Source organism: Podarcis melisellensis (assembly GCF_964234715.1).
Source record: "Podarcis melisellensis genome assembly, chromosome: 1".
NCBI classification, from domain to species: Eukaryota; Metazoa; Chordata; class Lepidosauria; order Squamata; family Lacertidae; genus Podarcis; species Podarcis melisellensis.
Window position 1 is genome coordinate 93,910,078 of NC_138528.1, and position 24,862 is coordinate 93,934,939.

A 24,862-nucleotide genomic window follows, 5' to 3' on the forward strand; every position below is an offset into this window, starting at 1 on the left:
CGGTTGTATCTGTAGGACTATGTGTCCACTCTTTATTTGTATGGTGCATGTATGGGGACATATTTATACTACTGCTGGCATTATATCACTCCGTTTCTCCTCTCTTCTACAATGGGAATAACCATGGCCTACCTCCTAGGATTGTTGTGAGATCACATTAAGTGTGTGCAGTCGGGTACTGCTGCTGCAAGGCTGAAAACAAGAAACCAGCTCCCTAAAATACAAGCTGGCAATAGCCCATTATGTGGGTCAGAGGCGGCTCTGGTGCAAGTTCAGCTTTTCTGCGGAGCTCAGAGAGGCATTTGCCACCCTAACCCACCACGCTCCGTTGGCCCCAGTGTCTGTTGCGTGTGCCCCCGGGGGGGGGGGGGATGATTGCCACGAGGCTTCCGGCAGGTGCTTCACCCAGGAGGGAGAGGGCCCAGCCTGCCTCCATCTCTTACGGCCCTGCACCCCAGGGACCAGGCCGGGCTGTGCCAAGCCTGCAAAGGAAAAGCACAGGCTGCTTTAATATCCCCATGTGCTTGCTGACCCATAACACTGTTTCGTGTTCGGTGCGCACCCACAAAAAGACTTAAGTTGTCACCTTTTGAGCTCCTGTATGGGAGGCCGCCCTCCTTTGTTCAGGATATTCCAACTGACCTCAAACAAATAGGAGACCATGTGACACAGGGACAAGTGCAATCTCTCCCGTGTTTTTGTCTCTCTCCCGTGTTTGTTTGTTTGTTTATCTTAACAGGTGGGCCCTCAAGCACACGCCGTGCAGCATTGCCAAGCCGATTCATCAGCTCCAGGCTGGCATAGCATATGGGTGAAAGAGTGGAAACGTGATCCACTTGCACCTAAGTGGCGTGGACCTTACACCGTCCTGCTCTCTATTCTAACAGCGGTGAAGGTAGCTGAGGTGACCCCCTGGATTCATCACTCTCGTTTGAAGAAGTCTGAAGGCAGTTGGACATGCAAAGGTGACCCCTCTAATCCTTTAAAACTGACTCTCTCCAAAAACCCCTGTATCTAGCCCTACCGGGAACGGGTTAGGTCACGGGCAACATTTGACGACCGGCCTGCTGCAGCCACAACCTGGAAGCTGGCTGACCTGCGCACGCCTGAAGCTTGAGGAGCGTCTGAACCAGCGACTGTGAACGGGAAGATTCTCTTATACAATCGATTGACTGCCCCCTTGTGGAACAATTATAAGTGATATTACTCATTGGGGATCCTCGGGATATATGTTTTGGTCTTGGTGGTTCCCCATTTCTGTCACTGGGGGAATTATATTGGGACTAATAATTATTTGCTATCACAATAAGGTAATCTTTTGTGGAAGGAATGCATATGCTAGACATCAACATGATTTTATTATTAATCCTGATCCCTTGGGAAGGGGAAGGGTCCATGAATCTGACCAAATTTGCTAAATATGGATTCCGCCATGACCACAATATGTGGGTAGGCTTAGCTGAGATGATAGCCAATGTTGCAAATAGGACTAATTGCCTTGTTTGCTCTCTTGGGCCAGATGATTCAGAGGGAGGTATGCCCTTATTACCAATACCATTAAGTGCCATTGGTATGGTAAGCGAAATGCCACACCAAACAGAAGTACAGAATTTCCCCGGTTGGAACTCAACTAAACCAATACGAGTTATACCTGTGCAAGGGGAAATCTGTGTGCATAAATCATCAGATGCAGCTGATCCTACCATGATAGGCTCTTCTCATTGCCACTATACTTGGGATTATATTAAGAATAGTCAAACCTGGGCAAACGGTACTACGTATCGAACTCGGAATACCTTGCCCTGTGCACCTCCTTTTATTTATGCATGGAAAGTGGTATGGAACATAACTGTGACAGAAAAAGGCAATCTAACATACTGCACTGTGAACTCTCTACCTCTTTTGATATTTTCGCCTTCTGTACTCCACGTACCAAAAACCTCAGACCCGATGGTTGTGGTGGATATGTTGAGAATGGGCATACAAGAAACTCCCTTCCAAATGGAGTGGGACTTGTTTCCTGGGATGGGTATTACCACCAATGTGGATTATGCCCACTAGTTCAGCTAAGCGAACACGAAGGAATGCTGATATTTCTCGTATAGCAGGAGGAAGTACCCAAAGTTGGAGCGGTACTGATGATTGGCCGCCAGAGCGCATTATAGCCTATTATGATCCTGCCTCCTGGAATCCTGGTGAGCTCATACAAGGGGCACGGGATCCTATTTATAATCTAAACAGAATAATTCGATTGCAAGCAGTAGTGGAACTTGTAACCAATGCAACGGCCCAGAGTTTGAGACTTATTGCATAACAGTTGGATGAAAGTAGAGCCGCCATTTTGCAGCTGAAAATGGGAATGGATTATGTACTTGCCAGGCAGGGAGGCCTATGTGGAGTCTTGAACTTGACAGGGAATGCCTGTTGCTTTAACATTTCTGATAATGGTGAGGCAATCCGTGTGTTGGCTACAAAGATGGAGAATATAGCACATGTCCAAGTACAAACATGGGAAGGATGGGATATGGGATGGCTCACCAATTGGTTACCTAATGTTGCGGGACTCAAAGGGATATTATTGTCTTGCTTGTTTTTCTTGACGGTAGTAATAATGGTTTTATGTATGGTGCCATGTATCATCTCATGTTTTAGAAGTACAATTAGCAAGATGATTTCGAATGAAACTCTACCTCATATCATGGCCCTATACAGAGCTTTACCTCAGGAATATGATGAAGATCAAGCTATCAAGGACGCTTGGTAAGCAAGGTCCTTGAGCTTGAAAGGGGGGAATGTGGCATCTGAATATAGACTGCATTTTTAATCAAGACTTATATTGGCTTATATCTTGATCAGGTTCCTAAATTAAATGGGCTTAGATTTTCAAATGTTTCATGCCAGGCAGAGGAACCTTGGCAATGTTTTCCTCCTGAACAAGGCCCCCCCCCTGATTTATAGCAGGAAAAACAATTCTCAAAGTCGTTTAAAAAAAAGAGGAAATTACAGACTGAGAGCAAGGACACTGATCCTGCATGTTACAGAACATAAAAAAGGCTGAGAAAACACAATTAGGAATGGGCAAATAGTAAAATGATACCATGGGCCTTTCATTAGAGCAGTGAAAAAGGCAACTGGCTGGAAGAATGAGAGCATTTTTGGGAAATCTTTAAAAGCTGTTTTTTACTGAGTTCCTTCCTTTTTATTTTACAAAGGTTTTATTTTTTTAAAAGGCTACCTATGATAATGTATGAAATATATTAGCTTAAATATATTGGCTTAAATGTAATTATGCAAAGGATTTAAGAAATGCTAGATTCATAGAGTCATATTGCAATAGGAGACCAGAGGGGCAAATGAGCCTAGCCCCCCTTGCCAGACAGGAGACGCCATCGAACACTTCTGATATATAGTTGTCAGGCATTTGTTTAAAAGACCCTCAAATGAAGGAGATCTTTCAATGATGATTAACTCAAGATCCTTGAAGATAAAAATGTAAGATTAACCATTTGTTTTAGAAGGCAATAGGGCAAGGAGGGCAAGAGGTGAGCTGGTAATTAAGATTCCATGTAAGATATATTATTACTTATTTGTCATTTATATATAGCTCTTTGTCTCCCTTATAAGAACAGGAGGATATGGGTGTATCTTTTTGTGATTAGTTATAGCAATCAGCCAATAGGAAATCCAACCAGGCTGATTGAACAGAGGCAGCCCAAGGAGGAGCAAAGGGGGGCTGGATTAAGGGAATATAAGTGCTGGCCATAATGGCAGGAGGCCAGGCCAGAGCTTGGTAACCATATACCACTGTGCCTCTCATTTATTTGTCTGACAAATAAATTATTATTTTAATTTCTCTGTTGCTGCGTTGAATATTTCATTCCAGCTAAGCGTTAACCACAAGCAGGGTGCTACAGTATCTAGGCATTCAATTTTTCCTGATTACCTAGCACCTTTTTTACTTCATAAAAGGCAATTTTCCCACCTATATCCATCTCTGAAATAATAACTGTCTCAAATTGAAGGGTTATGGCTCTGCTTTGCATGCAGAAGTTCCTAAGTTCAGTCCCCAGCACTTTGAGGTTAAAATTAATGCTAACAGGAGAAAAACTTGTGTGAATGTGATTATTGTTGTTTGTTATTCAAAAGCATTTAAGACTACCTGAACATTTTCAATGTAATGCTTTCTTTGAGATGGTTATTATATTGTCAATAACTTCCTTTGAAACCACCCGGTATGAAGAAGGAAACTTTATTTTTATTTTTCTATCGATCGGTCAGGTATGAATCAATATAGAAATATTTTCCTTTGTGAAACAATAAAACAATTATTGCTCTCTACTGTGTAAACAGGAGAAGGAGAAAGTGAAGGAAGAGACGTTTCATATCCAACTTATTGGAAAACTAGTCTTAATACACATAACAACCATTCAGGTGAAGAAAAGCACACCTGTAACTTAAGAGAAACCACAGAGAAAAGTTGTACAATTCAGCAATTTCACAATACTTCGCTCTAATTGTTATAGGTGCAAAGCGTTCCCTAGGGACAATATAAGAAAAGAACGGATCTTGGTAACCCGTCATTAACTCCTGGGGGAAAGCAGCTTTTTCAGCCCACCTTCAAATCCAACTCAGAAAATAAAAATCTATGTCAGGTGGTGTCCATATATTCCTTTCCATGAGAAGAAAGGCATTTTTGACAGCCTTATGTTAAAAACACAGAATTAAATTTAGAGGTGTGTTTACATTTGTGCAAAACATTGCTCAATATTTTCTACAGGGTCTCTTGAACAAAGTCCCAAGATGTGTGCTAGCGCAAGTTATTTCACAGCAACATGAAATAGTTTCCAAGGTATTTTCCTACTATGGTACTCAAATCATTTGGCTATGCTAGCAGATATCTAAAAATCCAGAGAGCCACTGCCACTCAGTGTGGGCAACATTCAGCTATATGGACCATTGGCTAGATTCAGTACAAGGCAGCCTTATATGTTTCTATGTTCTAATAGTCTAGGTATTTTAATTCTGGAATTTACTTTAATTCTTAGCTGCAAACTTGGTATACTCCTTTGTAATCCAAGATCAACTTGCAAGCACTCATGATCTCTGGCTGAAAACACGGCCAGCTTCCTGCCACGCAGGACATTGGACAAAATCTCTAGTGTTTTTTTTTGGCAGGAAGGGAAGGATCTTGTATCCTTTCCCTATTCATCGTTCCACTTGACTTCATATAGGATACAGAAAGTGGCTTTTGTGAACTCCTAGCTCCTCAGAGAACATTGTGGTAGACATACAAATGCTAAGAATAAATAATGAGTAGGAGAACAAAAACAACCTCCATCCTGCTGAGGGCCTCTTACCCATTCTCTCCATATAATAGGCCATCAGGACCTTTGTTGGCCTGAGGGTATTATTCATTCATGGGCAATTACCTAGACCACATACCAGTTGTGGAAGACCAGAGATAAAATTGGATAAAGCAATGATGTGATTCTTACCTTATATATTAGTTTACATTCTAACCACAAGACAATAGCTAGATAGCTAGATAGATGAAAGATAATAGATAGATAGATGATAGACAGATATAGATATAGATAGATATAGATAGATATAGATAGATATAGATAGATAGATAGATAGATAGATAGAGAGAGAGAGAGAGAGAGAGAGAGAGAGAGAGAGCGCCAAGGAGGGTGTAGAGCAGGGCTGCTGAGGGGTGTGGTCCAAAGGCCAGACGGAGAGACCTGGAAGATGTCTTCATCTCCTGGCTCTGAGGTTCTCCATCTCTGCCCTCAGGGGCAGCCCATCCAATTTCATCATCCAAAGAGAAATGGAAATTACTATCTCCTGCCCCACTTGCTGTGCTAAATCCCACCACCAAACCCACCACCACCATACCCTCCTTACGCTGAACTCAGTAGGTGCCAGGGCATTCTCAAAGTATTGTGTTCCTCAAAGAAATGTCACATGCCAGAATGCCTCCCTTGTGGTGAACAAAGCAGTGAGCTGGATGCCACTTCTTGTACCTCTGCTGCCTGAGTCAGGTGCTTCACACCGCCTCATGGGTGGACCAGCACTGCCTGCCTTACAAGGACACTTCAAAACTGCAGGGAACCATATGCCTTCTGTGGCCATAGATCTGTTAAACAAACTTGCACAGCCAGTAGATAACACATTAGTCTAGGCTTTGACAGTTAAGGATGGAGGCCACAGACACACAGTACTTACTCATAGAAGGTTAGCTTCATGTGACCAGAGGAGCTCACATGAGGTCTCCTCCTGCTTAACATTTAGCAGCCAAGAATTGGAAAGGCTTGTAAATTTGTACAATCTGTGACTGATATATGGAGATGGTCTCCTAATTTAGTCTGTCTTGCAAATGTCCTAGAATCTCAAGGAAATGGCTAGGTTTAGTTCCAAGCCAATCTGAGGCATGTCACAGGTCTGTCAGTTATCTTTGAGAAGAATACAATAGAAATCAGATTTTCATTTCATGAAACAAATTCAATAGGCAATCCTGAGCAGTCCATACAATGGTACCTCTGGTTATGAACTTAATACGTTCCGGAGGTCTGCTCTTAACCTGAAACCGTTCTTAACCTAAGGTACCACTTTAGCTAATGGGGGCCTCCTGCTGCCACCACATCACCGCCACGCGATTTCTCTTATCATTCTGAGGTAAAGTTCTTAACCCGAGGTACTACTTCCGGGTTAGTGGAGTCTGTAACCCGAAGTATTTATAACCCGAGGTGTTTGTAACCTGAGGTACCACTGTATAATAAAGATAAGAGAAACCTCCTGTACCAAAATAATTTCACAATGTTTGCTTTACAACACAGAACTCTTAATGTTAGAAAATATAAATAGCCTGAACATTTTAAGGTGTTGAAGCACTTAAGATCTGAACTTTATTGTTGTTTGCATCAAGCTCCATTAACTCCTCTCCATGGGATATCTCAGCATGTTATGCTAGTGATCTGTTACGCAGTGTGTGGTTGAAATAAACAATGAATATAAGTGTGGAAGTGCTCTTGGATGTTTCTTCTTTCAATAAATTGTTTTGGAAGAGTTTGAAAAACTTCAGAGCAATCCCTGTTTTTCACAGGACCCAAAACATGGTAAAACTATTATTCTGTTGTCTGTGAAGCAAAAGAAGAGAGGGGAAAAGTGCCAGGATTTAATCACTCTTCTATTTTATGCTACAGTAAAGTTCTGTACTTAAGATACTTCCAAGCTTTTTCTTTGAGGCTGAGGGTATCATTGTGAAAGCCACAATAGATCTTGATTTGTGAAAATGTCGGGGGAAATAACAGACAACCCATGATTTGGTCACCCATATGGGATTCCACAGCCAACTACAGATGAGACAACTATACACATTCAATGGAATGCAATACTGAAACTGCCTCCCTAAAACTTGGTGTGTACATCAGACACAGCATGGGGGAGGTGCACTTTAGGAGCCAGCAATCAAATAGGGCCTAGTCCAGGCTACAACCCAACTACTAAAGGAGGTGGGTGGGGTGGGTGTAGGATATTTAATGAAGATTATTTCCCTGAGTCTCAGTTCTTAGAACGAACTAGTTCAGTTAAACATAAACAACAATATCTGAACTACACCCTGACCAACTAAAGATGAATTAGGTTCATTTTGGGGTAGAGCTTCAAGAATTTCAAGTTTATTTTCACATCTGGCCTGAAGGAAGTTGCAGAAGTGATGGTAGCTCGCTATTGCTCGTTTGCAAAGCACTTTGAAGGTAAAATTGCTTGCATTCACTGGAAGATTGACTCCACTGTTACAGCAGATGATCTCAAGGGTGTCCAGACCACTGTCTAGTGCTGGTATACTGGATGTGTTTGGGTCAGGGAGGTGATTGATGGCTCCCTGCAAGATAGGGTGGTCGCTGCCTGAAGGAGGAAGTGGTAAGACCACTCCTTAAGAAGTCATTTCTGTTCGTGGATGCTTTCCCTAGAGAGGCTTGCCTGGTGCCTTCATTACATATATTTAGGTGCCAGACAAACAACATAATGAGGCAGATATATAGGTACTGCTGTTAGTAAGACTGATTAGTCCCTTAATCACTGATGCTAAGCAATTTAAGGGAAGAAATCTGAAGCATTTCGTGTATCTTTCCTGCTGAAGATATTTGCACTCTTCCAACAGGAGCAGATTGCAGTAAGAAGTACAGATAAAGGAACAAAATGAATTATGCCCTGTGTCTAACAGCTGTGTAGCTGGCACATATTAAATTGGGTAAGTTCTTTTCCAGTTCTCTTGGCATTCTTTCTGTCAGAAATTTTATTACTTGTGTGTGGCCCCTAATTTACTTTTGCCCCTACACTTCAGCACAGCAGCTTGTAACATTCTCAATGCTATATTTAATTTTGGTGTGTTTTTCCCCCTTTTCGCTATGGATGATCTTTTTTGTGAACTAAAATGTTCATCTGGATGAACATGTACTGAGCTAGTTTCTTTTAGGGAAACTTGAACTGCATCTAGTTCCTTTGGGAAAATGAATGTTTAATGAATTCCTATTTTAAAAAACCACCTAATTTTCCAAGCATTTTTGTATCTATAGGTCTGTTGTCCAGATCTTATGAGTGAGATTCATCTAATGAACCACAGCAGTAGAAGCCCCTGCCCTTGGGCCTTTCCAATCTTTCTTCCCCACCTTCCAAAATTGGCTCGGGGGGTGTCAGGGAGATGGCTTCAACTGGCAAGCTAATATGCTTGTGCAGATGAAATTGTTGTAATACCGCAATGTTGAATTCTACCCTGCAGTCAGCAGTAAGTTGAATACTCTGACACAGCTTAAGCCAGTAGTCGCTGGCACATTGTCTGGCAATCTGCTGAGCGTTGCTCATTGCCTTTCTCAGTGCAGCAAGTGTCTTCTCACAGGACACACATTTGTAGTTCGCAGGAGCCTAGCACTATGCAGTGACGACAGGTTCAATGTCTTTAATGCCAGTCAGGGATCTGCTGTTCTCTTTTGCTGAAAAAGGGCATAGCTGTATTATAGGTTGCCTCTTTGATGTACTTCCAGCTGATTTTGACACTGTCTCTAGGGCACTTCAGTAGTGCTGGTTTGATGGAATCAGAGGAGCATTCACAAAGTTCAAGTATGACTGCTCTGGAAGTGTTGATTCGAGGCCACACTTTCTGCTTTGTGCTATAGGCCATCTTTGGCTGGAGAAGGATCTTGCTCACCACCAGGGAGTGATCCATGTCACAATCAGCACTGTGATAGCATATGTGACATGAACACAGTTCAATGCCAATTGCCTCGTAACAATCAAGTCCAGCTGGTGCCAGTGGCCTAACCTTGGATATCTCCAGGGCACTTGCCATTTTGCCTTGGCAGAGAAGAATGTGTTTGTGATGCAAAGGCTGTGAAACGAGCACAACTCAAGCAGACTTTGTCCATTCTCATTTACGCTGCCAATACCAAAGTGCCCTGTGCAGTTGTCCCATGTGTGATGATTGTCCCTAACTCTGGCATTGAAATCTCCCATCCAGAATAGGTGTTTGCAGGCCAGAGGTTTATTCCATAAACAATGTGATCTGCACCTGTCCATAAGGTGTTGTGCATGTGTACTGAAAGCATATAAGTGACATTTGAAATATAAACAACACTTGAAATGACTGATCAATCCAATAAAGATCTACTGTGGTTTCCCTGCTATGCTCTGCCCTGTGTAATCCATTATATCATCATTACTGCTTTAAAAGGCCACCTACTTCCTTAAAATATATCATCCCTCAATGTAGTGTATCAGAGAGAGAAAGGAAAGGGCAGACACAGCCTTGGGAAACAATCATGTTACAATACCATGAGTAGCATCTCCTACATAACTTGAACAAATAAAGTAACTATTATCCATAAAGTTTACTTCTCTGACTTGAATTTTAGCCAGGATATGCACTCTTCCATAGATTTCCAATTTGGGCTTGAAGGGAGCCAATGTACCTTTGCTTGAAAATCATTAGACAATATCCTTCCTTCTATCAGCTTAGGTTAAAGTGTATATCAAATTATACACTTGCAAATTTAGGTAAAATGCATGTTCTTCAGAGATGAAATATCTACTTTAAACCCTCAAAACGTGTTATTATACTTCAGTTAGACACTTACAATAATTAATGTAGCTGGTACCCAGTCTATCTTGCCTGCGAACTTTATTTCTGACCTTTTTTTGAGACTTATAATTTCAGTCTACTAACAACTGTTGATGCTGTTGCTGCTCCTGCTGAGTTTACTCATTAAGGAAGAATATTGCCAACAGTTTGTTTGATTGTGTTCACCTTTGATGGTCAGGGGGATTTACTATGACTAAATTATAATGAGCAAATAACACTATTTTCCATCCTTGTATGAGTGCTTATTATGTTTGATGCAAGATATAAAATCTCCACTTATACAAGCCCTGTTAATTTCAATTCTTTTATCACTTATTTTATTGCTTTATTTAAAGGCATTTATATGCCACTTAATATTTGAAAAATCTCTAAGTAGTTATTATACCCCCAAATCCTGTTGTAAACATGGTCCTTTCTAAGTAATGAGTGGGGTTGTTACACGAAGCCAGTGGAACTTATGTCACAAACAGTTTAGCTGTGGGAATTCCAACAGGAAAAGAAGGGTGTGTACAAAATTTTGCAGCAGGCTTGAGGAACTAATGTTTTAGAATCTAGACGTTGATACATGCTGCCAACCTACACCATCACTGCTCAACCATATTTGTACTTGAAGCAAAATAACCCCTATGGTTAGAGTGTTACATGACTGGGGTGCCATCACGCACATAAAAACCTTTTATTTGGCAGTCATTCAGCTCACCATGGATGACAGTGGTGTCATTAGAAAGCCCTCCAGTGAAGTGGTATGGCTAGGTAAAGATGTAGGCAGGTGGTACTTCAAGTACTCTGGTCTTTCACTTAATAGTCCAGAACAGACTGGTAAAGTGCAGCTAGCATAGTATAGGCACTAACTGCTGTTTCTCAACAGTCTTCAAATGTAGTTTCACACATCCCATGGTTGTCTAATCTGGAGACTACTAGAGTATGGATAATTTACAAAATGATATATATTACTATTATCTCTTAATGCAATAAGAACATTAAATAAATACAAAATACAAAAGTTATTTTAGACTGTTGTATCAAATTAAAGAATGCTACTAACCAAAGTACACATAAAAAGGAATGTTAGCAAAGCTATACAGTTGTTTTTCTTCTTTAAATGCAAAAATTATCAAGTTTGTTTAGCAGAGGCGTACATATATGTCAGTGAAACCTGTGCACGCCCAGGGTGTGGGTGTGTGCAAAATTCACCTATCAGACTATAGACAACTGAATATATGACATATATGAGAGTGCCGATGCACCACTGCTATTGCCGTGAGATCAAACATGGGAGAGAAGCTTTCTGTCCTTCTTGCACTGTGGCACAAAGGCATGTGGTGGTGGTGGTGGTTGCCCTCCTAGCCTCATACTCACTCATCCTTGCCTTGTCCTCACTCCAGATGCTTTGATGACTCGGGTCACATAAAACAGAGTAATTGCTAAGATGGCTATTGTGGAATTGTGATTTTTTGTGGAGAAGGGGCTCTTTGCTGGGGGTGCCAGGGCCTCTAGGTACACCTCTGCTATTTAGTACCCCATGGTGCTTCTGTATAGGCTGTCAGTAAGATTAAAATTCAGAATACTGTGATTCAATATTTTTTTAAGATTAAGTGTTCACTTGCAGCTAAATTCATCAATACTAATGGCATATTGTTTAAATATTTAATGCATGAGACATAGTACACACCACATTCTCTGCAGAAAGCTACTGGAGATTTTCAACCACAACACAGTATTTATTGATATATTTAATTTAAAAATGCATTTTCTAAAAAAATTGGATTTGCTAAAAATGTTTCGTACATTAAAATGGAAAGGTATGCTGTTGTTTGTGAGGGCAATTTTCCAGGATTGCCTGGCTTTGTGCCTGTAGATAAAGGGAAACTGTTTGTAGGGGTCGTTAAAATGAGCTCTGATGAAAAGGATTTTGTAGAACACTTTAGCACGCACAGTAGTGTCACTGAGTCCTACCAAAAGCAGCTCCCCTGACTCTCAACATGGTGCTCTTGAAAATCAAGAGGATTAAGGAGTGACTTCAGATTCCCAATGGATGTACAGTTCTAATTATATCATGTAATGGCTTTCAAACACACTGTGTAAAATCATTTTTCAGAGTCCAAATGACAATGTAGATATCCTGTGTAAATTACTGATTTATTCATCAGCAGACTTTGTTCATCTGACCTCCCAGAGTGTGGTATGTATGCATGAGCCAAGCTCACCAAACCTAACTCAGTATGATCCATCAGTAAAAGACTACTAAAACCCTATAGAACAGCTATAGAAGCCAACTCCACTGTATCCAAAACGTCGAGAAAGTATACAAATGCAAAACAGAGCAGGGCTAAAAGGTAATTCCCACAGAAAATACCAATATATTTTCTGAGTGTTAAGAAATACCATTTAGTTTGTACAGTATTTGAAATACATTTTAATACCCAAATTTTCAGTACTACCCACCTATGAAACACAACAAAATAATTCAGTAGAATTATTAGTACAATTTTGACACTGAATGTGTTATTTGAATATCAGGCCTAACATACACCATTTTGTTATTTTTTTGCTTAGTTAGCCAAACAGCAAGAGGTTCTACTGCATTCTATATGCACTATAGCAGGGGTTCGAATTTTGATTCTCGTGTTACTATTCTCTTGTGCTAATATAATAGCAAATTTGAAACATTCAAGATGGACTTAGTTCTAGCAATAACTTGCAGCTTTACTCTGCATCTTACAGCCACTTACCCGGAAGTAAATGTCACGGAACTTAATGGGACTTAATTCTTGTAAACATTTATAGGATGGCATTCCATCAGCATTTCAAAAAAGGCACTTATCATCAAGTTTTGGTAGTATACATATTTATTGAACTGGCTAGTGGCTGATAAATTATTATTTAATTGATTTACAGTACTGATTACACTAATAATGTCATTCTTCCCTGAATTATTCTGTCATCCCAGAAACCTGATATTGTCAAAACTGTCTGCACAACTGAAAGAAACAGGTCATGTCAAAGGACATGGGTTTCAAAACAAGGACAGAGCTTCAGATAATCTCTGTGGTATCCATGGAGATGGAATGTCCAATATCGAAATCATTGTTCAACTTATTGTTTCCCCAGGGGAGAGACATACAGGATCTGTAAGCATTTGTGCTTTAGCTTACAGAACCAAGAGGAAAACAACACTGGAGAAACCATGAATCAATTAGTAGTTTTAGGAAGTCAGCCATTGTAATTGCGTACTTCACATTTCTGTATCTTGGTAAGTGTGGCCACTATATAACTAATTGGTACTTCAAAAAATAGGACACCAGTCTCCACTTCTCCTTCATTGGAAAGTCAAGCAAGAAATAGCTCACTTATGCTAATATGGATAGTTTGACTAAATAGTAACAACTAGGCCACATGTTGAATATGGCAAAGGAACAGGAAACAATTGTCCCTCGAATGGCCGACCCAGTTGGTTGGTTGGTTAGTTCTAAGCATTTATAAATCACTTTCTGGTATACAGCCTTCCCAAGCAGTTTACAAAATGTCATAGTACCATAGCAAATGAGGCAATCCCATCTATCCAGTTAACTGATCTAAGCCTGGGCCATTTACCGTGATGTGCAAATAGTGTACTTATCTTCAGCAATTGTCTCAGAGTCTTAGCTAGAATACTTATAGGCAATGCTATTTTTCTAGAAAAAGAGGTGCCAGAACTCACCATGAACGCCTCCCTTGTTCCCTTATTTTCTTCATTTTTTCTTGCTGTTAAAAATGGGATTCAGAAACCCTTGCTGAACTATTGTCAATAGCCAGCAGATCTGCCATTAGATGCTGATCTACCTTCTGTCAACCTCTGGTGTGGGAAAATACAGAAGGATCTCAGCTGAGAATCTTAATACCAGACAAGTTATAGGGCTCTGAGGTTGGCCTCTTCTGGCATACCTAGTCTTAAGACAGATAGTGTATGGATGGCTTTTTGGAACTTGCCTTTTGTGATAAAGGAGTGACTCAGATTTCTGCCTGTCTTGCCATTGTTATGGCCAGTTAAGAACAGCAAGGAGCTGGCCACTTCTCAGAGGCAGCAGTAGATGTGTATCAAGAATGAAGGAAAATTTCCCTTCACAAACAAGGCCAGTCTAACTAATTTACCTGGGCATTTGCAATATTGCTGCTGGCTTTAGTCACACTGTTGCTCTGCAAAACATTTCTTGATAAATGTTTTGCTGCTAGAATGTCTGCAGAGGATAGGCCCAGCCCTACCCCTCAACTACACAATAGAATCCAGTTCTGCTAGGATGGGGTAAGAAAATACTCTCCCATTCCTTCCCCACTCCCATTGTAAAGTCTGAAAATTGTTAGATATTTTGAGCTGTAGATTGGCCACCTTGTAGCTAAGTACCTTACATTTTATACCAGCATAGCGGCTTATCTGAAGAGAGAGCTGCTGGCTTGCTATCCATTGCACTTGGATGCCTCCCATAAATAAGTGTTCACCTGTCTCTGCAAAGCCTGGCCCTCCAAGAAACTTTCTTTTCTTTTTTAGTGAAGACTAAGCAAGTGCCATACTTCATAGTGTCTGCACTATCTATCTATATTTTCTGCACAGGACTTGGACTAATTTGGATTTCAGGCTAGCTACTCAAATTCTGACAGTCCTCCACTGAAACCACAGTGTTACCAATATTGAAGCAAAGTGAGGCTTTAGGTCTAGCATTGCCACTTGCTCACATACCAACTATAGTGGGTGAGGTGAAGTGGAAGGAATAAAAAGACTCAGAAGTCTTCTAATGGTCTCGTGATGCTCACCTGGCCTTCTAATCATCACCACCATCACCACCTGCCAAAACTGATGAGCCTATTACAGTACAGAATTATGTGGATGGAAAAATCAGCATGCTATAAATAGTTTCTATAAACAAATTATTCTACTATTTAAGTAAGTTCAACCAAAATGGTTGAACTTGAGCAATGTAATTGGAAATTTATTACTGGGTTTTGGGATTTTTCTCAAAGATTCTTCAGAGAGCATTCTGCAGTTTAGTAAGCCTGTCAATATGATTGAAAGCAAATGCTTGTTCTGTGAATAGATGTATTTTGTAAAAAATTATCTTTGACAAATGACAAGTAGCTTTCAGGGAGGGAGGGTTGGAAAAAAGCTAAAACTAAGTTACAGCCTGAAAACTGTTTTCTCAAATTGTAATTATAAGAACCTGAGCAATTAAAACAGAAATTACTGAGGTGTGTATGAAAGGAAGGCTAGCAGCCATATTAAAGTAGAAAACTGAAGTACAGAACATCTCCTGAGGAGGTAGCCTCCTTGCTATTGGAACTCCACTTCTCCTGCCTATTCCTTCTTTAATCCATGAACAACCACAAAAGTATCATGCCACAACTCCCAAGTGGTGACAGACATTGAAAATTGTAGTGAAGTATCAGCTGGTATTTTATCATCATTTTATTTTCATTCTGCAGTTGTGGAAGAGACCGTGAACATTAACCAAAGTCTGTTCTAAAGGTGTACCAGCATGCTAGCTTGCTAACTGTAAGCCAAAGTTTGGCTTAGCTTTATGTGTGAAATGAGTCACACACAAAAAAAATTTCATTGTTTGACAGTGGGAAGAGATAAAGTGAACAAAGGATTAATAACCAAAGATCTACCATTTCCAACTTGCTTCAGAGGCCTCATTTGCCAATCCGTGTACAGACCACATGATAAAAACTCCTGAAGCCTTACCACACTTAATCTGAAGAATGGAAACACAGTAATATATTTGCCCTACCTAATTGGAGATATTTCCTAGGTACCTGAATATTTGATATCAAATCCTTGAAAAGGAAAGGACTGTGGGATGATGTCTGTCGTGCTCAAAGTCACTTGAACAGTTTAATTCATCAGTAGCTCATGTGTGAAAACTTTTATAACCAGAATCAAAGTCTTCCATGACTAGTAAAGCAGAATGTCATACACACATATGAGGGATGATTTTTAAAGAATCCATAAACTGGGCTCCAGTAATCTGAATCCTTTATCTCACCTTTTCACTGCCGATCTTACTTATAATACCAATTAGGATTACTGTGCCTACATTTAGGCTGTATTAGCCCTTTTCAGGGCCACAGAGCTTCCAGCAGCAGCCTCAGAGGACTACCTAGGTAGACCCTTGCCTTGAGATGGTCCTTCCATTCCAGGTTTGACTGCTCAAGTGTCAGACCCCTGCCAACAGCGGGCTGAGAACAGAGCCTACCTACATCTAGAATCAATAAAATTGTGGCCAATTTTAAAATCACAGAACATTGTCCTGTGCAGTTTTTTGTATCTGTCTTAGAGTAGGTCTTTGTTCCCTGGGGGCAGCAGGAGTTGTGTCACTGTCATTGGATCTGCAATTATGGCTTTCTTCTGTTAGAAGGAAGAACACTGTTTTGTACAGGGGTGGAAATGGTATTGGGCAGGATCAACATAATAAAGGAGGGAGGGTGGCCATAGTACACCCAAGCTCAGGGTGAGGTCTCTGCCTGGCTGGAATACTCACCCTGGTCACCCAGCGAGAACTTGCCAGCTTGACTTGCACCATAACAAGGTTCAACACTGGCCAGCTCCCAAGGAACAAGTCTAGTATGGTTCAACCCCAGCTGATTCTATTCCATCAGCATTGGGTGGATGGAAGGAAGACCTGATCCTGATCCTACTGCCATGCCAGTCCTTACCCTGCCTGCTCCAGTCAATACAAGATTTGGTCAGTTTGTTCATAGCAACACCTGGTGTCCTGTTTGCTTTTCTGGGTCACATAATGCTCCTAAAAATGCAAAATGTAGCTAAACATCTGTATTGGGGGGGTGGGGGGGAATGACTTCAGATCTGGATACAAAAGCTGAAGTGAACTTTTCCCACTAAGAATTAACATACACTTATTTTAATAGCCCAAGTTTATAGAGCAACATCACAACAACTGCAAAAGCATGCATCTAACAACTTTCCTTATTCTATCGTATCCAGCATGATTTAAATGATTCATTCAATTATTACTTTTGTATTCAAAGAAAGCTTATTTTCATGCAAATTTACATCCCGTTATGAATAAAGGATATTCTTAATTGTGCTGAAACAACTTCAAATTTAATTAAAGTTTGACTTTCCAAGCAGAAAATAGATTAAAGAAAATGCTGACAACATAAAAATAAATATTCAACTATTTAATTTAACTCTGCATTTATTTTTAATCCAAACATCAAAATAGCTATGACTCTAATTACAATTTCAGGGCAAATGTTGGGTGGAACATGTGTCCTCATTTTTTTATTCAATTTGTTTAAACTTTTCAGTCGTCTTCATGCAATAGTTTTGATGTAAAAATTGTCCACTCTTTTATGTAATGTGTATTACCCAAGGAACTATAAGATTTTATTTAGAAATCTCTATTTCTAAACTGTCACTAGGAGGAAATAAGGAGGGAAGGTGGAATATTATTTTCTAACAAGTCCACCTTTTCTAAAGATTCTTCATATTCAAATGACATCTCTTACCCTTTGAATAGTGTGACTTTGAAGACAATTACCTAACTTAATGACAATTATGGACAGGAAACTAACTCTGTGATTTGTAACTCACTCTGGTGTTCCTGGAAAAAAGGTACAACAGAACATGATAAGGCAAATTTGACCTGCTAGCAGCAATGGTGATGCTGCTGACACACATTGTAATTTGTTAACATGCAATCCACTGTAACCATGTAAATGGAGAAATAAGCAAAACTGGGAATGAAATGAAATTTCATTCATGTCACTCTAGGGAATTTGTTTGGACAATATGAGCTATATACACTTGGAAGCTGCCCAGAGTGGCTGGGGAGGCCCGGCCAGATGGGAGGGGTATAAATAATAAATTTATTATTATGCTATAGAGTATATGTTCTAACTTTCATCCTATTTTTCAAAGAACACACATATACATGCTAAAACCTGACAAAGAATTTGGTAGCAAGTTGTTTTCAGTTTTTGCTTTTGTTTTTTTAAACATGACAGCGTATTCAAACATGCAATCTCTTGTAGCATTCCGAAGTGGCCCAAAGAATTGCAATTAGCCTAAGCAAGCTGAAATATCTTCAGTAGAGTGGCCATTATCCAAGGGTCCTTTACCTATATTGTATAAGAATAAAAGCTCAGGTCACAGACCTCTAACTTAATGACACTATAATTCAACCTTAGCATACTCATAATTTTCATATTTTAATTCTTTTCTTTCTTTGTCACTTCAGCCTCAGCCTAAGACCAGAGACATGTCAGGTAAGTAGCACAGTTCTACCATGCCATTTCCTAATGTTTCTATGCATTTTTCAAGGTTTATATTAATTATTTTACCTAGCTAATGATGGTGATATTTATTTATTTGATTTATTATCCTCCCATAACCATAAGGCCACAAGGGTGGGGAGGCACATCAATTTAAAAACACAATATTAAAACCAATTTCCAACAATTTTCAGTAGGATGAATCCTAAAAATATATAACTCAGTTGTCAAAGGGCACCTAGATAATGAAGGTGCCAGATGTACCTCTATGGAGAGGGCCCCCTCTGTTGATCTTAAAAACCTGACCATGTCTATAAGCAATTTGGTGCCAAGTTGTTTAGATCCCTTGGAAAAGTCAATCTTGCATATGCACACATTCTTGCCCTCCCTAGAGTTTTCATCCCGATCCAATTCCCCCCATCCCAGACATTGCCCCCTATTGCCCTTAATTTTTTAAAAGCAATAGATCTTGATTATGGATCTTTGGAATGGCATATGGTTTAACCCACAGAATTACGCTACTGTAAAAAAAAAAGTTATCCAAATGTAATAAAGAATTGTTAATCCATCAAGACAACCTTACAGAAATGTCAGTAGTAAGAAATTCTTACCAAAACAAGCTTAATCCAAAAAGCAAATGGGACCAACACTTTGAATCCATCCTATTAACACAGGATGTCATCAGTATTAAAAGAGTTAAATATATATTGTTTCATAAATGAGGATGTTTTAAGTATAATTTTCTGCATATTACTATGCTCAGACTTCTAACCAGCATGTATTCTAATTTTATTTTTGGCCAACTGCTAGCTTACCTGTTTGATGTCATATGCAAGGAGAACATATTTTAAATCTGGGGAGACTGAATATCTTGATGCTTTGAAAGTTACCTAAGAAAAGAACACAGTATTGGTAAGTTTGTTACATGAAGAACACTTTGTCTTAGACATTTCAATTACATTGTGTATATATATATTACATTTTAAAAGACCCCAGAGAAAGGGATGTTCTTAAAATAAAACAAGTATTAAAAAAAACAAGTATTAAAGTACATTAAAGTACAGTATTAAAAACACCAAGAGAGTTTAAAAGCAATTGATGCAAGAAGCAACAAGGCAGCATGATTTCTTGATAAAAATGAAGATACACATATCATGCAGTGAGATTTTTTTTTCCCTGGTCCAAACATTTTACACAACACCTACTTTTTATTTAAGAAAATGCTTTACAGAAGATTTAAAATCCTCAGTGGTGTGGCAAAAATGGAAAAGGAGAAGGGAACATTATCAAACTAATAACACTTTATGTCTAGATAAGAATACATGACACCCAATTGAATTCAAGGCTATAATTTAATCAAGAGGTAATGGTGGTGTCAGAAAGAATTTAATGGAGCTGATGTAGAGGAAGGACCAGAGCATACTTGAAGCAGTGGAACCATTGAAGGGATTTCTTTTACGTGGATATGAAGATACTTCCCATCTGAAGAACAAAGAGGTCAAGCACAAGGCACATCATTAGTGCAGGGAAGATGGAAAGAGTATTTATCTGTAGCTGAATTATATATTACAACTAAAATGGAAAGTATAGTGGGGAAATGTCTTGCACATGAGCTTATGCCCCTCTTTGTCTCATAGGTAAAGGTAAAGGGACCCCTGACCGTTAAGTCCAGTCATGGACAACTCTGGGGTTGTGGCACTCATCTTGCTTTATTGGCCGAGGGAGCCGTCGTACAGCTTCCGGGTTATGTGGCCAGCATGACTAAGCCCCTTCTGGCAAACCAGAGCAGCACACGGAAAAGCCGAAAATAGGTACCTTCCCACCAGAGTGGTACCTATTTATCTACTTGCACTTTGACGTGCTTTCGAACCGCTAGGTTGACAGGAACTTTGTCCCATAGGAATGGGCAATTTGGAATACACAGCAGTGAGTTAATTAGCACAAAATAGAGCATTTGCTGGCATTACCAATGAATTACTAATGTATTTAAACAACATTTTGTGAACTGCTGCAAGTAAACTGTCAAAAATCATAATGCTAAGTTAAACAAGCAAATATATTCAGGTAGGTAGCCGTGTTGTTCTGACACAGTTGAAATATTTTTTTAAAAAAAGAATTATCCAGTAGCGCCTTAGAGATCAACGAAGTTTGTTCTGGGTATAAGCTTCTGTGTGCATGCACACTTCTTCAGATACACTGAAACAGAAGTCACCAGACCCTCATATATATAGTAGGAGGGTGGGGTGGGTTTTTTCTCAGAAGGGAAGTAGGAGATGAGTGATTGACTCAATGGGTATGGTAAACCTGTTGACAACTGTTAACAACTGCAATTAGTCCTACAGGAAAAAGCAAGGGATAGTATGCAGAAGACCAAAAATAGCTTTAGCATATGTAATGAGACAAGAATCCAATATCTCTTTTCAGACCAGGTATCTCCATAGTTTTCAGTTTAGTAATAAATTGTAATTCAGCAACTTCTCTTTCAAGTCTATTTAAGCAAATATATGTTATTCCTAACAAAACAAACCAACCATTACTAATTCTTGCAAATGATTGTTCCTCCCCTGAAAACTGTCCCATAGATTTGTTAAGTTCCAAAGGAGCATCAAGATAACATTAAAATACATTATCATATTTGACAAAAAAAATCACAAATTAAGACAATGAATTCAAATAAAACAAAGTTAATGAAATCATAGGAATGGAAGACATTCTAGACAAAGTTCTAGACAAAGTCATTCGTACTTGAGTGACTTCTAGATAGTCCATTGATCGTCAAGAAACTTCAGCTTGGGCAGAATGTTGCAACCTGGCTGTTAATATCCTGGAGTTGGCATTCTCATATTACATTCCACCCCCACCCCCGAATAAATAAATTCTGTCAGCATCTTTAGTACCATTATGTTTCTAGTATAGCTGTTTCCAGAGCTAGTTCAAGATGATGGACTTGACATATAAGGAAATAAAAGAATACTTGTGAGTAAGCTACTCCTCGTGAGCAAAGCAAATCTGTAAGCAATGTGCAGCTGTGTTTTGAGTGGGGCTCAGAAAACTCAGATTTAAAAGTCTCCTTTTCCAAGCACAGAGGACTAGTACAACATCCTTGAACTAGCTCCCTCACTTGTCTTGGCCTGCCACCTAGCTGCTTGCTGCACAAGGGGAAAAACTACTACCCTAAGACAGTTTCTAGATCTTTCTTCCTATGTTGCCACTGTGTTTAGACTTTGGACTGCTTCTTGGCCTGGCTTCCTGGGTTTTTTTTGCTCTGTTTGAACTTTAGACTGCTGTAAAACTGTGATCTCTGACTCATAGCTGCTCTACCTGGGCATCACTTGAAGCAGCAGAACCATCCCTAATGAAAACTTTACATATGGACCCCCCATGCACACCTTAGTGAAGCTACTACTCTACTGCTCTGTGGGACTACCCACAGCTCAATTTTGAGACTTGGAAAACACAAGTATTCAAATTGAATGCTGTATCAACACCAGCTTAAACCAAAGATCTCCCAAATACTTAAATTCAGGCTGGAGGCAATCCCAAAGAAAACAGAAACAAAGAGCAGTTCTGGGGTTTATATGATTTGATAGAACTCCTTCATGGATTAAAGGCATTTAATGTTCATCAGAGCACATATTGGAGAGAGGTCTGGGGCAGGAGGCCCTAGGAGCCTCATGAGATCTACCAGCTTTTCATACTAAGCCTGGACCACATGGTCACTTGAAAGTAAGCACTTTACTAGTTTTTGGATCATTTTGTGCATATATTTATAGTTCAAGTGTCAAGCAGCTGGATTTTCCTGATATAACAGTACATTTTACTGTTATATAATATATAGTAAATAGATAATGCCACCCCACATATAAAAATATTTTATATGTCATCTCAGCAAATAAATATTTGGAATATTTTCAAAATTCACAAGGTGAACAATTTATAGAACCCTGAAGGGAGCTCTCCATGTATGCCTAATTCAGTTTTAGGCTCTCTTTCAAATCCCTGATTAAATAATTTGGCAACTGAAACATATAGTGGATTGGAAGCAAATTCAAGAACAAGATCCAGAAGTAGTTTTAAGGATATTAATTACAAAGCAGTTTAAATAACAAAACAAATAAAAACAACAAAATGCTTCATTTCTTACAGTACAAACACAGGTCTTTCTATCTAAAAAATATATCTAACACCCCCCAATATATAGATAGATAGATAGATAGATAGATAGATAGATAGATAGATAGATAGATATAGATATAGATATAGATATAGATATATATAGATATATATATATAGATATGCTAGCAGGTCAAATAAAAACAAAGGAAATCATCTATTATGTCTGATTTTGCTTTCTGTGGTGCATGATTGTCTGCATCAACCGACTTTAAAGTTACGTAATTCCATCACGTATATCTGGGATTATTTTGGAGATTATCAAACAGAGAGTTGTTGGCAACAACATGTAAAGACAACAGCATGTGATTACCCCCTTAACTAATGTATATATTCTGTTGTTTTGTTAACACAACTCTTTCCCAACTTATCTGAAGTATCCCCAAAATTTTATTTACATTAAAAAATATGAAAAGGGAATCATAGATTAAATTAGTTGTCATTTTAAAAAGGTAAAAGTTTGTTCTTCTCAGATAAGAGGATTCTCATTCTACTGACAGCAGGATTGGGCAAAACTGTGTAAAACGAGTTGCAGATTGAATTTCTTGCCTTTTCTTGAAAAAGTGCCTTTCGTGACCTGAGTTTTAATTCTCTACTTGACAGTGATACATGAGGGTGCGATGCTCCTTGGACAAGCAGCCCCAGCCTCTTCTCTGCGCCCAAGAATGCACTTGACAACCGTGACCACAAGTATTGCCAGTACCACAGATGACAGGGGTGATAGTCAAATGGAGACAGAAAGATAAAACACTACAAAGAAGGACTCCCACCCCCTCCATTCTCAACCTTTATTGTTTCACGTATTCTAGGAACACAAACATTAGTTTTTGCTGAAAGTAAAAGTAGTTCTGTACTCTGAAACGATCTATCAGTCCACTGTGGCCCTGAGACTAGAGGACCATGCAGTGAAATGAGGGGAACAGAAAGAATGTAACTTCCATGCCCCGCTTCAGTAAACAACTTTAACATGTCTCTTGACATTTGTGTTTGCCAAAAGTATCTGTTCTTTTCCAAGCAAATAAAGCACACACTCATGTACCAAAAAACAGTATAATTAAGGACACATTGTTTTAATTTTCCCACAAGTTAAGTGGTAAATTTCTACAATATCTGAGATACTGAATTAGTTTTCAAATCAGCCTGCAAGAACGACATAGCTCCAGCCTTTCTTGTTTACCGGTAATTGTGCTTCCTGACTAAAAACATACCCTGTGTTGCTGTTGTTGTGTGGCTGGTCCTTTAATCTTTGCTCAGCAGTCTCATTTGCTATGCACTACTACTGCATCAATTTTAATTGCTTTTAAAGTACAGCTAGTGTCCTCCCCCCTTTCAACTGAACATAAGAAATGGGGGGGGGGGAGAGAGAAACTGCACCACATCCACTGTTTAAGAAACAAAGGCTCACTTCTAAAATACATTCATTTGTGTAGTAGCCTTCAACCAAGACCTACCTTTAACCTCAATCTACAACACTGGATTATTGTCATGGATATTACAGAAATTTTACTTTTGCTCCTCATACTATATTCATTTTAGTCCCAGCAGCCAGCCTCTACATCTTTGCTCAGGGCTATACATCTAGGAGAAGGAATTTGTTACAACGATGAAGAAAACTAAATTTATAGTTGGGGGGGCATCTTCCTGAACTTAGTAATATTTCTGCTGTCTAAACAGCCTCTTGATCTTTTAAACAGGGAAAATGATAAAGTTATGATAAAATTATGATATGATAAAAAAGTAAGATTTCTAGATACTCTAAATGACTGTGTCCCAGAATAGCTGGCTATGGAACTGACAAAGGGAAGAGACACTGAACTTAATCTTATGTGGTGCCCAGAACCTGGTGTGAGATACAAGTGTTGTTGAACTGACTAGGAAAAGTGACCACAGTGCTATCAAATTCAACTTACACGTAAGGAAGTCCAACCATTACATTTTACTTTAAATGTCCCCAAAAATGAGGGGACTGGTAAAAAGGAAGATGAAAGTCAAAATGAGGAAAGTTAAATATCTCCGGAATATTTGGCATTATTCAAAAGCACATTAACACCAGCTCAGCTGGAATGTATAATGCAAATCAGGAAATACATCAATGAGAGTGTCTGTATAGTTAATAATCATAATCACGGAAACTGTTACAGGCAAGAAGGCTTCCTTCAGAAAATGGAAATCTTATCAAATGAGGAGAACAAATAGGAACACAAACTGGGAAATGGGACACTGTTGTTTTTATATTGTGGGAAATCTATTGTGATATCTTTTTTCTTTAGTATTTATATGGCA

General features: G+C 39.3%; 1 protein-coding gene and 1 long non-coding RNA gene across 4 annotated transcripts in view; one reads left to right on the forward strand and one right to left on the reverse strand.

The window, feature by feature from the left end:
* DPP10 (dipeptidyl peptidase like 10) overlaps window positions 1–24,862 on the reverse strand; it is a 582,520-nt gene that overhangs the window by 100,229 nt on the left and 457,429 nt on the right. For all 3 annotated transcript variants that reach the window (XM_081921713.1, XM_081921712.1, XM_081921714.1), the window contains one exon: window positions 19,222–19,296. In XM_081921713.1, coding sequence (XP_081777839.1) covers window positions 19,222–19,296 — 75 coding nt within the window. The remainder of the gene's footprint in view (window positions 1–19,221; window positions 19,297–24,862) is intronic.
* On the forward strand, window positions 19,238–23,557 carry LOC309376116. The gene is made up of 2 exons (XR_014171068.1): window positions 19,238–19,318; window positions 23,183–23,557. It is a non-coding gene; the product is annotated as an uncharacterized lncRNA (long non-coding RNA).